This window comes from Carassius carassius, chromosome 20, assembly GCF_963082965.1.
Source record: "Carassius carassius chromosome 20, fCarCar2.1, whole genome shotgun sequence".
In the NCBI taxonomy this organism is placed as follows: Eukaryota; Metazoa; Chordata; class Actinopteri; order Cypriniformes; family Cyprinidae; genus Carassius; species Carassius carassius.
This window is the reverse complement of record NC_081774.1, coordinates 5,913,752-5,930,568: the sequence shown is the minus strand read 5'-3', so window position 1 is coordinate 5,930,568 and position 16,817 is coordinate 5,913,752. Positions and strand designations below refer to the sequence as shown.

The 16,817-nt window shown below is 36.5% G+C and overlaps 1 protein-coding gene and 1 pseudogene across 1 annotated transcript; both read left to right on the top strand.

Moving 5' to 3' along the window:
* The first annotated feature begins 2,384 nt into the window (after window positions 1-2,384).
* LOC132096143 (acetylcholine receptor subunit gamma-like) lies at window positions 2,385-7,973 on the top strand. Its single transcript, XM_059501347.1, has 12 exons — window positions 2,385-2,520; window positions 3,511-3,647; window positions 3,735-3,779; window positions 3,857-3,978; window positions 4,201-4,356; window positions 4,443-4,540; window positions 5,203-5,403; window positions 5,701-5,815; window positions 5,935-6,049; window positions 6,150-6,396; window positions 7,153-7,286; window positions 7,443-7,973. The coding sequence occupies exons 1-12, from the start codon at window positions 2,457-2,459 to the stop codon at window positions 7,632-7,634; spliced, it is 1,626 nt and encodes a 541-aa protein (XP_059357330.1). The 5' UTR covers window positions 2,385-2,456; the 3' UTR covers window positions 7,635-7,973.
* Window positions 7,740-12,201, top strand: LOC132096967 (phospholipid scramblase family member 5-like; annotated as a pseudogene).
* Window positions 12,202-16,817: the final 4,616 nt, after the last annotated feature.

Sequence of the window (16,817 nt, the reverse complement as noted above, 5' to 3'; positions counted from 1 at the left end):
GCTTGTCAAGAACTCTTTTTTTAAATTACATTTTATATATACATATATTATATAAAGTATATGACAGTACATTGATATAATAAAAATGCCATTGTGGTATACAGTATGAGCTACAATATATTTTTTTAATTAAATTGAGCAACTCACTTTCATTTTAACCTCCCTCTTCCTTTCTTTTTCTTTTTCCCCATTCCCCTTTATTCCTTCTTTTCTCCTTTTTACTCCTTCCCCTTCTCCTTTCACTTTTAAATTTTTTCACTTCCTCTTTTTTCCAGGTGTGTATTTCACACCATTCTAATCTTTAATTCCTGTTGTAATTGTTTAACTCATTCTTTAACCCAGATTTATGGGAAAAGGAAGTAACGTCTGCCAGAAATCACCTTATTTAAAGGCTTGTTTACCTTCACTGAATCTGCACTTGCTATGATCATGTCAGTTCGTGGCAGCTGAACATCTCTGTCAGCAGGAAGCAGTGCTGGAACTCAGGGGGTCTTTTTTGGCTCAGATTTAGTGTCTGAGGTGTTTTAGTATACGGGAACTGTGCTAATTGTGCTGTTCCACAACAGGTGTCCCTACATTACTAACAAACGTCATTATGATTCTTTATTTGGAGCTGATGACAATCCTCTGGGCTTCAGAATGAGCACTAAAGATTCTGGACGATCCTAAAGGAACACTGAGAAATGCCATGCTGCATAAGTACTTGATAGTTCACAGTTGCAGTTCATTGTCTGTTCCACATTTAAAAAGAATTCGTAAGAGGTTTCTTTAGAGCAATGTAAATTCACTTTCAGTGCCAATCAACTGTAGCTTCACAGGTTGACATGTTTATATAATCCTTGAGTGTGTTTCGGGATCAGTTTGGGCCCCCTGTACTTCTGAATGGACAAAAATAATGCATGAGATGGTGTGGTGGATGCCAGAAGTACTGTCACAGAAGTGTTGCAAACAGCTGTTGATATGTTCTTGCGTAATGATTGACAGGATTGGATGATCTAGCTACTCTTGCACTCTAGTTTAGAATTCCACTTTAATCTCTTGCAAATCTCAAATCTCTACCAGATACTGCAAGGATTCTATTATATTCTATTCGGATGGAATATTATATGAAAATAGTTTGTATTAATAAGCCCTGCATCTCTGATCCTCAAACAAACAACCAGTCTAGAATCCATCATTCCAAAATTCCAAAGTGTTAAAAATAAACCCCAACACTCAATGGTGAAGGATTGTAATGGTACAGGGTGGCAACACATGATATTTCTGAACTCTCTGTCTATGATCAAATATTATGATCCCTTGTTACCTGTAAAAATTACAGCTTTACTCATTAAAAACATAGTTTAATCAAAGGATGTTGAATAAAGCATCCATCAATCAATCCCCATCCTTTGTTCATTGGTTAGTCTGTCTGACCATCTGTTTTTATATTTATTCATTTGTTTGTTTGAACTGTTCATTTACACTGGACACCCGGTGAACCAGCTAATGAGACAATAATATCCTATATAATAATATTCCGATTTTCTGCTCTTATGATTTAAATTGCTGTTTAACTGGAACTTTTTTGTTCCACTAACTGAAATAGTTTATTTTTTAATAAATCTGTGTTTTTAACAAATCAGCTGAGCGAATGATAAAATGGCTCAAAACCTCAGTTTTGAAATGTGACTTTGGGAAAAAATGGACATGTATCCAAGTTTCTTATCTGATGTATCTCCAAGACATCTTAAAAAATAGCTGACTAAGTGCAGCTGTTATGAATGTTTGCTTCAGAGATGCCATTAGGGTTATAATAATACACTAGACTAGAGGATGTGATCCCCATTAGCACCCGCTGACCCACAGTACAGCTCACAGATCGGCTCGCACTCTCAAACATTCCAGAAAACTGTCAATTCATGCAAAAAACATGTATGAAATCTTTACTAAACACATCCAAATTGGAAGCAAAGCCAATTTCCCAATTTGTAAATGAAGTAATTTATGATGTTATGACCCTCTTTGTCTCCCCAGACGACAATCGTTAGATAGATATGAACATATGACAGCTGATGACACACGTCTTTCCACAAATCATGCCTGGGACACCATCTGTGCACTGACTTGTGGGACATACTGTAACCATATCTTTCTGCTTTACATCAGAGAGGAACAGACAGAGGGAATACAACTAGTTCCTGTGACCCCGTTTTGAGGTCTTCGATATGTGTGTGTGTGTGCGCATGTGTGTATGGTGACAGCTGACACACAGTATGGGTACAGACTGTGTGGGCATTCTGAAAATAACAATGAGGATTCTAGTTTGGAACCACACCTATTTTTCCTGTAACCCTTCCCATTCCTAAACAAAATAAACTGTGTTTTCCTCATACACACACACACTCACACACACACACTCACTGAGCAGGTGCTGGAGAGCCCTTCTTCACTAATGCTGCTCTGAGGATATAGACATGGATCCGATCACTTCCACAAAAACCGTCTGGTTATGGATGCTTCTATCATTCTTATTCTCTGGTAATACAATATGTTTTTTTCCCCAGCTATTTTGTGAACTAATCCAGTTTAACACATGCAGATTTTCATAAACAATATGTTGTGGAAAGCAAATTGAAAAAAAAATTCTGGCAGACAAATCCTTTATGGCACCACTGGTCTTTACATGTTCACACTTCGTCTTTTTGAAGTGTTAAAGTTAGAGAATGTAGTGTCAGCATGCTAAACTGTCAAACAGGGTGTTTGGGTGTTAAATCCTTGTTAATTTGCACAAGTATTACGTACAGTAAAAGCTTGCCACGTATATAAACATATATCTGCTTTTGTAATAAGGAGATTTATTTTAACTGTACATATCTAATGTGTGTGTACTCAGACCAACCAAGACTAAAGGACAGCAAGAAGACTGAGAAGACACTGGAAAATCCACAAACTGCACCTTTACCAGAACTAACTTCAGTTTTATGAAAATAAATAAATTGCAATGCTTTTAAACTAATCTAAGAACATTCAGAGCATTTATGACATCAGTTTTGGGTTTTATTATTTTTATCCAAATAATTTTGTGCAAAATACATCTTTTGTTTTGTAATTTACCTTACAATCTTAATATGAAATATTATGAAAAATGAAATGTTTAGCTCGAAATGGTTTCATTATCTTCTTTGAATGTCACATGATTTTATATTTTAAACTAAACTAACTTAAATTAAAAAAACTAGCGCGGACAATTTGTAACTTATAACAACAAATTATTTCTTATGTTAAAGTTGTGATAACTAATTACATGAATATTTTTTACAGTTGTGCATAGTACAATAAAACATTTCCAAATTTATTTATTTATTTATTGTTATTTTCAAATTATCTTATCTGAAAGGATTTCCTTATTTAAAATAAATTAAGTGAACAATTTGTATTTTTATGATTTATACAATATATATGTACAAAAACTTTTTTTGATGAATAATTAAATGAAGAATTGAATTGACATGGTATGCTGTGTTTCAGATGTGACCTGTAATCTAGAAGGATCTCTGCACAGAGATCTAATGGTGGGATACAACAAGAACATAAGGCCTATGGAGAACCATGGTGACATCATCGATGTGAAGATCAAGATGACCCTCACAAACCTCATTTCTCTGGTAAAGCTCTACATGTGTGTGTATACACGATGTAAATATATGTGTAATATGTGACTCTATGGTTTATCATCCTTTCTCCATGTTCAGAATGAGAAGGAAGAGACCCTCACCACTTGCGTTTGGATTGAGATGGTAGGAATAATCACATCTGTGTATATGCAAACAGCGATTTCCGAGAAAAATACCTTTCTTTCTCTCTCTCTTTCCAGAAATGGCATGATTATCGACTCCGCTGGGCTAACAGGACAGGGTTTGAAGTCTATGAGAACATCACACGTATGCGTCTTCCCTCTAAAGCTATCTGGCTGCCGGACGTCGGCCTGGAGAACAAGTGAGAGACTAAATTATTGATCGATTTGATTATGCAGATCATCCAAAAGGCAGAACCTAAATCCTAAAAAAAAGTTGCAGTAAAAATCATCATCTCACTGTGTCTTCAACTTTGTTGTAGTTTATAGTTATGAAAATAACTAGTCTGAAATGTGCAAATCTGAGTATTTTAGTCCATCAAATGTGACCTGTAAAATAGGCCTACCTTTTTGTGTTTGTGTAGTGTGGATGGGCGTTTTGAGGTGGCGCTCTACACTAACGCTCTGATAGATCCTGATGGTAGTGTGGTCTGGTTGCCTCCTGCCATCTACCAAAGCTCCTGTGCCATCAAAGTCAACTACTTCCCTTTTGACTGGCAGAACTGCAGCATGGTGTTCAGGTACGGCTGATCCATCTGTCTTGACTGGTGGAAATACATGGAAATAAGAAGCTTTATTCTGGCTTACACTCTTTTTGCTTTGGCAGGTCTCAGACGTACAATGCCAATGAAATTAAACTAATGCTGTCAGACGAAGACAACATCACCATGGAGTGGATTGAGATTGATCCAGAAGCTTTTACTGGTACTAAACTTCCAGTAGCACATTATTATTATGATTTATTTTTTATTTATTTATTTTTTACCATAAAGACAAAGAAAGTAAAATATGCTTGTTGGGTGCTATTTGAATTGTAAAACCGTGACTGCTGTAAATTAAAGTCCTGCAAATCTTAGTAAACATACAGTCAACTTGCTAAACAGCTGTCAGATCACAAAATGTAACTAGCCTATTATTATCATGTAAAGTAGTATATACTTGTGTAGGGAGATATACACAATATAGCATATCTCAGCAGTTTGATTACTTGTATCATCAAAAAAAGGGAAACTATATAATGGCCCAGCTCTATGCTAAGTGACCATAAGGCAAGATATTGAGATCTTATAAATATTAACATCACAATTTTCTGTAAAGCTGCTTTGAAACAATATGTTTTGTGATACAAACAAATTCAATTAGCCTACTTAAAAAAAAAAAAAAAAAAGTAATATCACATTTTTACTTCCCCATAAAAATGTGTTGATGTCGGAATTCTAGAAATTCTTTCTTCTCACTACCAGTTTACCAAGGTTTAATCTGGTAAGATCCCTAACCCTAGTAGGCTTATGCTTCTCTCAGCAAACAGCACTAATAATCATAATGTTGCATAAACATGCATTTTACTCTGTGCACGGATTGCTCAGAGAATGGGGAATGGGCTATTAAGCACCGCCCTGCTAAGAAGGTAGTGAACAAGCGATACAGCCCAGATGAGTTGGAGTACCAGGAGATCATCTTCTTCCTCATCATCCAGAGGAAACCACTGTTCTACATCATCAATATCATCGTGCCCTGTGTCCTCTTCTCATCCCTTGGGTTGCTCGTCTACTTCCTGCCGGCCAAAGGTCAGGCTCAATAGCAAATGCTAACAAATTTTGATGTGGCTGAATTCCAATAGGCTTGCTATTTCAGCAAGTTCTTACATATGTAGAGTGATTTTTTGTGTGGCTATTAATGTCATCCAGAGCCATTGACCAGTAGGGGCAATAGGAAAAACTTAACCATATCATAATGAAGTCAATTAGTAACCTTCGCAGTAAAACAATCACTTTAACCGAAACTGTCATTTAGTTATGAAATCAATCATTTCTAATCAGTATGTTTGTGATTAGTATGTTGAACTAATTGTTTGTTTATAATAGCTGGAGGACAGAAATGTACTATGACTATTGCGATCCTGCTCGGTCAGACTGTCTTCCTGTTCCTTATTGCCAAGAAAGTGCCAGAAACTTCCCAAGCAGTTCCTCTCATCGGAAAGTGAGTATGTGCTTTTATTCACTCATTACATCTTTTCAGCAGTTTCTGATAGACTTGTATTCAATGTGTGCAACATAAGAAAAAACATTTTCTTGAAAAAAATAGTGTTCTTTTGGCAGGTATCTGATGTTTGTGATGTCGGTGACCACAATAACTGTGATGAACTGTGTGGTGGTGTTGAATGTTTCTTTGCGAACTCCAAACACACATCCTATGAGCAACACCATCAGAAAGGTACAACTATTTTTAACTTCATTCTTTTTGTCCTATCCAAAATTACTTAATGAAAAAGTTCTTATATAATAGCTTTTCCCTCCATTTTGCTGCTACTCAGGTCTTGTTGAACATCCTTCCTCGTCTGCTGAGGATGACGATGCAGCGCTGGAAACCTGAGCAGGAGGAAGGGGATTTTAAAATGTTTGCCCTGGGCAACGGCACTCCGCTTCGCCGCAGGAGACGAAGCTCTTTGGGATTAATAGCAAAAGCTGATGAATACATGTTCAGAACAGCACGCTCAGAGCTGATGTTCAGTCAACTGAAGGAGAGAAAAGGGCTGCTGAAGAACACTTTAGAGAAAATACGTGAGTTAAACTAGATTTCAAAAGTTTGGGGTTGGTTCATTTTTGGAAAGAAATTAATACTTTTGTTCAGAAAGAATGCATTTAAATAATTAAAAGTTAGAGAAAATACATTTATATGGTTGGAAAAGATTTTAAAACTATTTTTTTTAATAAATGCCCTTCTTTTGCATTCAAAAATTTATATCACAATTCTATTCAACATTGAGAAAAAGAGTAATCACTACTGAAAATTCAGACTTGCCATGACATATATATCTTAAAATATATTTTACATCTTAAATTGAAAAATATTTCAACATATTAATGTTTTTTACTATATATTTTTTATTTTTGATACAAAATAAAAATACTTATTACAAAAATAAAATAAAAATGTATAATAAATAAATTAATAATTAATTAAAATATTAGAAAAAAAATTTACTTCATGCATTTATTTTTTGATATCCTGTTTTATGTGAAAATACATTATATTATAGCATGTCAGTTCACACTGATTTTTTTAGTGACATTTGACAAAAATTTACTTTGACTTTTATATGCCATGTCTTTATATTATATCCTTTACATAATTCTAAATTTTAAATAAACCATAAATTATAGATTTTAATATAGATTTTCAAATACTAGTTTATATATATAATATAGAAAAAGTTTATTATTAATTTAAATCTTTAACGTTAAATCCAACTAAATAAAATTTTTAATAAGTTGGTTTTCTGTCCTTAAATTTGCTCTTTTGTGGTCTGACCTCAGAAAATGGTTTGGGAGGGAACACAGCACAGGATTTGGAATCCAGTTTGGCTTCAGCTTCACCAGAAGTGCAGCAGTGTGTGTCGTCCTGTAAACACATTGCGGAAAGTGCCAAGCATCAAAATGACTTTCAAAGTGTGAGTGACTGTTCCAGAACTCTCCAAACATGAGGCTGAATGTGTCTCTCATTTACACAGGAACATTAGATGTTTGTGTTAGGGTTTAACCTTCCAATCCCAGAAAAACTGGTCCTGACTTCTGAATTCCAGTCATCCTTTCTTCTCACTCTGCAGGAAAATGAAGAATGGTTTCTGGTTGCCAGGGTGATTGACAGGATGTGCTTCATCATCATGGCGCTGCTGTTTATACTGGGCACCATCGCAATCTTCCTGATGGGACATTTTAACCAGGCACCATCTCAGCCCTTCCCCGGAGACCCCAAAAAATACCTGCCTGAAATCTCACCTGGAGACATCACAGGCTGAACGAAAGTGTAAACCAAATGATAAACTCAGAGCAACCCCAGCAGAAGTCTGGAGGACTTTGTTGAAGATGCTCTGGAGACAAAAATCCATCAGATTGTTCATGCTATGGCAAAAGTAGTAGTGCTACAGGCCAACAAATGTGATCGAAGTTCTCCAGAGAAGAGAGTGGGTTGGATCTGAAGCCATCTGAAACTGGCTTCATTGAGATTTGATGAGATGCTGATGATTACGAAGGTCATGCTATTTGCTTGTCAATTTCTTTATCACAGTATCACTTTCATTTTGTGTGGTGATTCAACAGTTGATGCTTTCCTGAAAATAAAGAGAACTTTAACTTTCTCTCACACGTAAATTATGATCTACTGCATGAAATCATGTGAATTGTTTCAGGTTAAGTAATGTCACTCCTCTACCTCCACCTCAACTTGAGGAGGATCTACTAGGCTAGATCCGGGAAATAGAGAGCAGGGCAGGGGGGAGGGGGTGTTCAGTGTAGGAGTAGCATTACAACTACTAACACACTATCTGAAGCTTGTTTGGGAGCTGTTTCTCAGTAAAGAAACCCCTTATCCCATCACTACTGCACCTGCCCAGCATCTCCAAAAACTGCAGGACCTCAAATGGTAGGATATTTTTTTTTTTACACTGTTGTTGTTATTTAGCAGCTGAATTGGTATTGGTTAAAGTGTTAAGGTGATAGTTTGCCCAAAAATTCTGTCATCGTGTATTCACCCTCAAGTTGTTCCAAACTCTTCTGTTGATCATGAAAAATATATATTTTGAATGTTGGTAATCAAACAGTTGCTAGAAGCCATTTACTTAAATTGTAGTTTTTTAATATTATGCATTTGGTAAAATGTCTTTCATGATCAACATAAACAAGACACTGATTCAGGTTTGGAATAACATGAGAGTGAGTAAATGAAGAAATAATTTTTATATTTGTTAAATTATGCCTTTATGTTCTAGCATAGTTATACAACAAATTATGGCTTGATCACAAACCTTTTGATTAAATAAATAAAAAATCCAGAGTGGAATGAAAAAAAGTAATTAGTCAATTGTTATTATTTACCCCCTTTTCTCTGAAAATTGTTGCTATTTTTCATGGCTTCCTAAAAAAACCTTAGACTGTATATAAATAAATATATAAATAAATAATTAATTAAAATATTAGAATAAAAATTTACTTAATGCATTTATTTTTTTAAATCCTGTTTTGTGTGAAAATACATTATTACATTATATTATATTATAGCACATGTCAGTTCACACTGATTTTTAGTGACATTTGATAAAAATTTACTTTGACTTTCATATGCCATGTTTTATCTCCTGTGTTTCCTCTCTCCAAATTAGGCCTCCCCATCTGTGACCACTCAGCCTCTTCCCTTCGGTCTGGAAAGGGAGAAACATATTGACATGCTCTTTAGAGCTTTCCACAGGCAGATTAGACCTACTACAGACAAGCAGGGCCTCATTCCTGTGCTCCAGGATACAGGCAGGACAAGCGAACAGGATGGAGGACCTGGATGGAAAGAAACAGACAACGAAAGACTGGGAAAACTGTCTGTTCTGAGAACAGTCACAAGACTTCATATTACTGCCAGACCAGAACTGCAAGGTGACTAAAACATCTATGAAATAAATGTAGATTAGACTATTTTTCATGAGGAACATTTTAAATTTTTTATTTTAAAGGTGGCTCAACAAAAATCATCACTCTCTTAAATTAGATAATTTAGAAGTTTAATCTGGTCTTGTTGAGATATATAGTTAAGTATCATCAGCATAACAAATGGAAACTTAGGACTTAGAGGACTTAGGACAGATCCTTGTGGCACTCCGTACAGAGGACTTAGGACATATAGAGATATGTATTTTATAGAGATCTGTAGAGATATGTATTTTATAGACATATTTTATAGAGATCATTGATCTCTATAAAATGATATTATAATAATTAAGATAATTAATTATTGCATGTGTATGCAGTGCTGTGGTCCAGCTCGATCCTGTTCACTACAAGGCTTTGATAAGGACGCAGAGTGCGTCTTTCTGTTCGAGAGGCCCCTGAGAGCAGAGATGTGCTGGCTCGGCTGCTGCCTGATGGAAATAAGGGCCTATACACCAGAGAGAGGGCTGATCGGGACAGTGCACCAAAGGTAGAGATCAACAGCAAACCAGATCTCAGTCTCATGCAGCTAGAATATTAATCCCCATTGCAAGAATCAGCCACTCAAACGGGAAACAGCCATCTGACTGACATGTAAAACAATTAACTGTGGTTTTACATTATATTTAGGGACTTTGAATATGCAAACATCCCAGTGTTATAAAAAAAAAATATACGCAGGCTTGGCTGGGTCCCAAGTTATTTTAGTGTCAATTATAAATACAATATATAATATATTACAATATATTTTATTTTATTATTTAGTCTTTAAAGTTGAGTTTATAATTTTTAGGGTTTTTTTATTTTAGTTTTTCATTTTAATTTTAGCTAAAGCGTGTTTTTAATTTCATTTTTTTGTTTACCTGATCCATAGATTTTTTTTTATTACTATTATTATTATTTCTGTAAATTAGAATTGTTGCTTAGGGAACTAGCTACAAAACAATACTCTCATATTTTTTTTGATATTTTGAAATAGTTTTTCATTATTGTCTTCTGTTTTCATTTTAAACTTAATTTTTTTTAAACATGTCTAAAAATGTCAAAAAAATTTATTTTGGTTTTAGTTTTAGTTATTTTAGTATATCAAGTTAAACTAAATGCAAATTTGAAATGTAGTCTTGGGAAATATAGTAAAAAATTAAATACTATAATATTTATTAATATTAATTAATTAATTAATTAAATATTTTGTATTATTATTTTGAATTAGTTTTTTTTTTACTAAAGTTTTAGTAATTTTTAGTAATCTTATTTTTTCTTTTTTATTTATTTGACTATATTTTGTTTTATTTCAGTTTTAGTTATTTTACTATATCAAGGTAATCTAGGTAAAAATGAGAAAGGTTGCCTTGGAAACTGCCAAATGTTTATGTTTTTATTTTTCAGTATAACATTTATTTTATTGAAAAAAAAAAATCTTAGTTAACTGCTGTTTAATAGCCCTGGTCCAATCAAATTAGTTGACCAGATCTAACTGTTGCCTAATGCAGTGTTTCCCAATCCTGGTCCTGGAGAACCCACAACACTGCACATTTTAGATGTCTCCCTATTCAAACACACCTGATTCAACTCATCAACTCTTTAGTGAAGACTCCAAGACCTCAAATGTGTGCATCAGATAAGAGAAACACCAAAAACATGCAGTGTTGTTTTTTTTCTAAGACTAAAAGAGTGCATGCATAAGCCCTGAGGTGTTTTTCAGGTGGAGCATGTTCACACCGTATTTCGAGGTCTGTGACTCTGAGGGCATCTCGGCCGTGAGGATCCAGGGCTCCTGCTGCAACACTCGCTGCCTCTCTTGAGCAGAAGCTGCAGGTCTAAACTCTCCAGCATGCCACTCGTATCACCCACTTTTTACATGCGGTTATAATTCATTATACCCTGTACTAATTATTCACATGTATTTGGGGATTCAGCTGGTTTCCAGTATCGGTGAGTGTATTGGGCGCATATGGAAAAGGTGGGCTGGATATAATGAGGAATGCAACATGGATCATGAGTATTTTGGACTGGATGGTAGGATTTATATACATGTTCATGGTCTACAACAACTTAACAATCCTATCTATATAAATTTAAAAAAAATTTTTTTGTAAAAAATGTATATATTATTTTTCAGCCTGATTTGATAGAATAGAAAGTTCAAAAGAAGTACATTAGAAATTTTATTTTATTTTTGTAACATTCTACATTTTACTGTCACTTTTGATCAATTTAATGCCTCATTGCTAAACTATTTTTTCATTCATTCATTACCCCCCCCCCCAAAAAAAACAAAAAGGAATTAAAAAAAAAACATTTTAATTGATCAAAAAGCATTAAATTGATCAAGCGTGACAGTAAAAAAAAAAGACAAAAAAACTAAAACAAAACTTAATTAAAAAATGTTTAACCACACACACAATATATATATACAGTATATATACAGTATATATATATATATATTATTCATTTAGCAGACGCTTTTATCCAAAGCAACTTACAGTGCATTCAGGCTATCAATTTTTACCTATCATGTGTTCCCGGGGAATCGAACCCCCAACCTTACGCTTGATTATACAATGCTCTACCAATTGAGCTACAGAAACACTATATATATATACAATTTGTCAATAGACTTATTTTAAAATCAACTATAAGGTCCAGCGTCCCCTGCTTATAGACCAAACTAATTGTAGGTCATTAATTACTGTAGTGTGACTATTAAAAACATCTCTTTCTCTCTCAGTGCCTCAAGGAATGAATTTGAACACTAAAGTGCTGTTACTAGCTGCTGCCTTCTTGCTGGTTGTCAACCAAACACAAAGGCTGCTATTTTATTAATATGTAAATGAATTATTATTTATCTCTTTCTGTTTGCAGAATCATATGTTTTTTGAGATGAGCTAAGTGAAAATGCTATAAAGCTTCAAGGACATGATAGACATCTGCTTCACCTGTTATCATCAGCTCTGAAGTGAAGTCTGAACCCAACAATATAGAATTATGGCGACTCATAAGGTGTTTCTATGTGTAATGATAAAAGACTCCATAATCATCGGGAAGGAGGAGGCGGGAACCGGCGGACAATCAAAATGAAACTTTAGTAATAAAAATAAACACAAAAAAGTGCATCAGTCGTCCGTGAGGGGCGCATAAAATGAAACCAAAACACAACTAAAAGCCCAGGCCTGGTCCTCTCTCGTCCTTCACTGTCGTCGCTCCAGTTTTATATCCTTCCATCTCCTACGTGGGACTCGAGACCGGCGGTGGGTCGCAGGTGTTGCTGATTTCCCAATCACTGCCGGCCTCACTCCTTGTTCCCACGTCCTTCGGCCCCGCCCCACTCGCCACATACCCCCATCGCCCCTCGCAGGCCGGGGGGTACCCTCGAGACTCGCTCTACTCGCCCCCCCCCCCCCTCCCTCCGGGGGGAACCGCTCACGGGGACCTGCGGGAACCTGGGGGTAGGACAGACGAGGCGAGAAAAAATTAGATGGAAGGAGGAGCGACAGAGACGAGAGAGGGGAGAGAGGAAAAAAAAAAAAAAAATTCCGGTTCCCAGACGCACTGCTGCTCGGCCCTCCACCGGCTGGGTGATCTCCTCCGCGGTGCCTGGCGGTGGCACTGGACGGCCCTCGGCGGACGGCACGACACTCCTCCGCCGCCCGGTGGACGGCGACGGTTCCTCCGGTTTTGGGCAGCCGGCAGGAGTCCCCCGTTCCCTGCTCCTCCCCGTTCAGGCGCACGGCAGCAGGCTCCGGCTCTCTGGCGAACAGCGCCGACTCCTCCGCTCCCTCACGGACGGCAGCCGTCCCTCCAGATCGCGGGCGTTCGGCAGCGAGCTCGCCCGTCCCCGGAACTCGCTCCAGTCCACCGCCTCGAGCGTCCATGGCTGCACACTCCTCGCCAGCTCTATGGCACCGCGGATTTACCACAGCGGCGAGGAATCTTCAGCAGCGCATCCCTCCTTCTCCCGGGCTTCGGCACCATAGACATGTATAGAAAGGCTAGATGGCTCAAGGCGGAGTCAGCTGTGTCGTCACTTGGCGGCCATCTTAGGTCAGGAGACTGCGCTGCTGCTCCCTGCTGCTGTGGACGGAAGGTGAGTGACATACGCCAACTAAAATGCTCGTAACTTGCTGAATTCTTGACGGATTTACAAACGGTTTGGTTTATTACAAACCTTATTAACGTGGCTATGATTTGTGCTGATGCCGATGTTTAAATTGTAGCTTCACGTTTTGAGAAACGCTTAACATTGCAGCGTAGCTGTGTGTTTCATGGCTGCCCTCTACTCTAAAGTGATACCACAGTCGACATTTTCAATTATTAACAGGTTTCCTGAGACCAACAACGTTTCTTGACAACCTAATCTTTTGTCTAAATGTCATTTTGTGGATGTGGTTGTATTTATTTGCTGGCTAGCAGTGAAGAGGTCGTAAGTGAGTCACCAAGCAATTGTAAATTGGTGGGAGAGGAAGGGTTAGTCTTTCGTTTCAACATAGCTTTGAGTTACACATGATTTCCAAGTGGTTTGGTTTCTTAAAAACATCTTTACATTTGGATTACTTTGTTGGTTTTTTGTTTACAGAACTTCTGATTACGCTTGTGGAAAATGAGAGGAGGAGATGGAGGGAGCTGTATTGATTATATTGTATTGATGGAAAGAGTTTTGTGTCCAATTGTGTGTTAATGTTTTTTTTTTTTTTTGTATATTTTGTTTGTAAGTTTTTTCTAATTGTGTGCCTTTGGACCTAAGTAAAAAAACAAAGACCCATCTCTTTTCTCTTTATTTTACAGAATGGCAACTTGAGACATATTTATATTATACATAAATTTACACATGTATTTAATAATGTAAATATTAGTAATAAACTAAATTGCACTATTTCATGTTTCATGTACCTTATAAATATTGACATCATTACTGTGTGTGTGTATGGGTATACCTAGTACTTTACCTGTCTAGTCTACTTAACATACTATTTTCTTAATAAACTCCGTGGCTATAATTTTTCACAAGTATGCAGTTAAATAGCCGCATCCCTGAAGTTTATGACACACCAAGCCGTTTGAAAATCGGTTGAAAATTGAGCAAAATATAGTTATTTCAGCACTACATGCACAATAGACTTTAATGTTATAACTGGACGAGCGGTCCTGTCCTAAGATGGCCGCCGTGTGACGTCGTCGGGTCCCATTGGCTCTCAGCGCCGGTAAGCTATCTAGCCTTTCTATACATGTCTATGTTCGGCACCACTGTAATGATAAAGACTCCATAATCATCGGGAAGAAGGAGGCGGGAACCGGCGGACAATCAAAATGAAACTTTAATAATAAAAATAAACACAAAACAGCGCATCAGCCCCTCACAGACGACTGATGCGCATAAAATGAAACCAAAACACAACTAAAAGCCCAGGCCTGGTCCTCTCTCGTCGCTCCAGTTTTATATCCTTCCATCTCCTACGTGGGACTCGAGACCTGCGGTGGGTCGCAGGTGTTGCCGATTTCCCAATCACTGCCGGCCTCCCTCCTTCCCACGTCCCTCGGCCCCGCCCCCGCCCCACTATGATAACTGCAGGAAAGGTAGATGGCTGATGTTTTTCTGAGCAAATTGCATCTGAACTCGTGTACTGTACATCACAAATCTCTGTACAGAACCTCTCTACACCTCAAGACATTTACACACTAAAACTGAACTTATTTGATAGCAAATTTCTATGGCTAGAGTTCTAATAATAATAATAATAATAATAAAAACTTAGTTTACACAACTAAATGTTTTCTAGTTCATACAGTTTTAGCAAGTAAAAGGCATTTTAGTATCATTCTAAAATATCCACCTTCATTTTACTTATTACATAAAAATAACTTTGATGTTAGTAATATTTCAAGATGAACTCTCACTGGACTAAAAGAACTTAGAATCACTTGATTATCTATACATAATTTTCATACATAAAAAATAATGCTAAAATGTATCAAATATGATCCAACAAACTTTTGAGTAATTCATTTGTTAATCTCTCAGACATCATTGTATGGCATTGCATTAAATGTTTTGCCCCGCAATAAAAACTATAGCTTTGATCATAAAAAATTTCACTAAGAAGTTTTTGTTATTATCGGATATTTATGCTTTTTATGTAAGTAGTATTATACCGTTAAAAAGATTTTATTGATTTATATTACAAACTATAAGAATTATATCTTACTTTTTGGCCATAAAAATATCAGAAACTGAAGCAAAGTGCATATTTTTTCTAATTTTTGGCATCTGAATTTTCTCATCAAGTATGAACTCTGTATCAAAGATCATTAAAGCCTTATGTATAAAATATGATACTTAACAAAAAGACAATCAAACTAGTTAAAACAATTTTTTCCATTTAAATAAAAAAATATTTTTCTTAATATTATTTTATGTCAGTTTTTACCGGGTTAAATGTTCAATGCAATCTTTTGTAATAAAAAAAAAAAACGTACAAATATGGATATTTTTTGTGCATGTAATAAAGAATGAGAAAACTTTGTTGGTTTGCTCATAATTTTGCCCAGATTCTATTCACACTATTCTACCAAAAACAGATTCACACCACAGCTGAAAATGAGCAGCAGATGCATAATCAACATTTATTGCTCAGTCATAATTAAAAACCTTTCCTTTCCACCTTTTCTATGTACCTTGAATACAGCTGTCCAGCACTGAATTTCAGGCAGTAGGTGTTGATACACAGCCCTATTAATAGATCAGCGTTTGTTAGTTTGAGTGATTTCTAAAACAGGGCTTGGAGTCCGATGAGTCGCGTCTCCAGTGTGTCCTCCTCCAGCGGAGTGCCAGGATGTCGAGTGATCTTGATCAGTGATTGGTCGGAGGCGAGGGCCAGGCACAGTGAATGAGGCAGTGTGGTACCCATCCCTGAAAGGGCACTGTCCTTTGGGTTACACTCTCTCAGATCAAGAGAAATAAAAAGTTTTCCATTATAGAGCTCTCCAAATATGTTTAGAAATATATATTTTTTTGTACAACAGTTCTATTTTAAAACAACTCAACACTGTACCTAAAATACTGCATTATAGTAAAATATCCCCATCAACCTGCAACCTCATTGGTAAATAATGGGACATAAATGAATCCTGTCTTCCTCTCAGTGTCCCTCTGAGAGCTGACTGGAAAACATTCGTTCGCATGTTGATGATTTGGTTTCTTCTTCTTCTGTGAGAGTTTTCAGGTGATGTGGCGTTTGGATGATTATAAAAACAGAAGCCGTACGTCGTCAATAGTAAACATTTTCATGCTGACCCTTTTCATGATGTCGCATTCGTTTTTCTGTAAAAAACAGATCAATTTCTCGGAAATGTCATCTTCGGTGGGAAAAGGATCTTGATAATGTAAATGGAGAAAAAGTTAGTGCTTTACCCAGTCATGAACATGCTGGGAATGCATCTATATATATCTCTTAATGAGAACTGTGCAGAGATTGTGTGTCAGTCCTGAGTTTATACCCGTCACACACTCT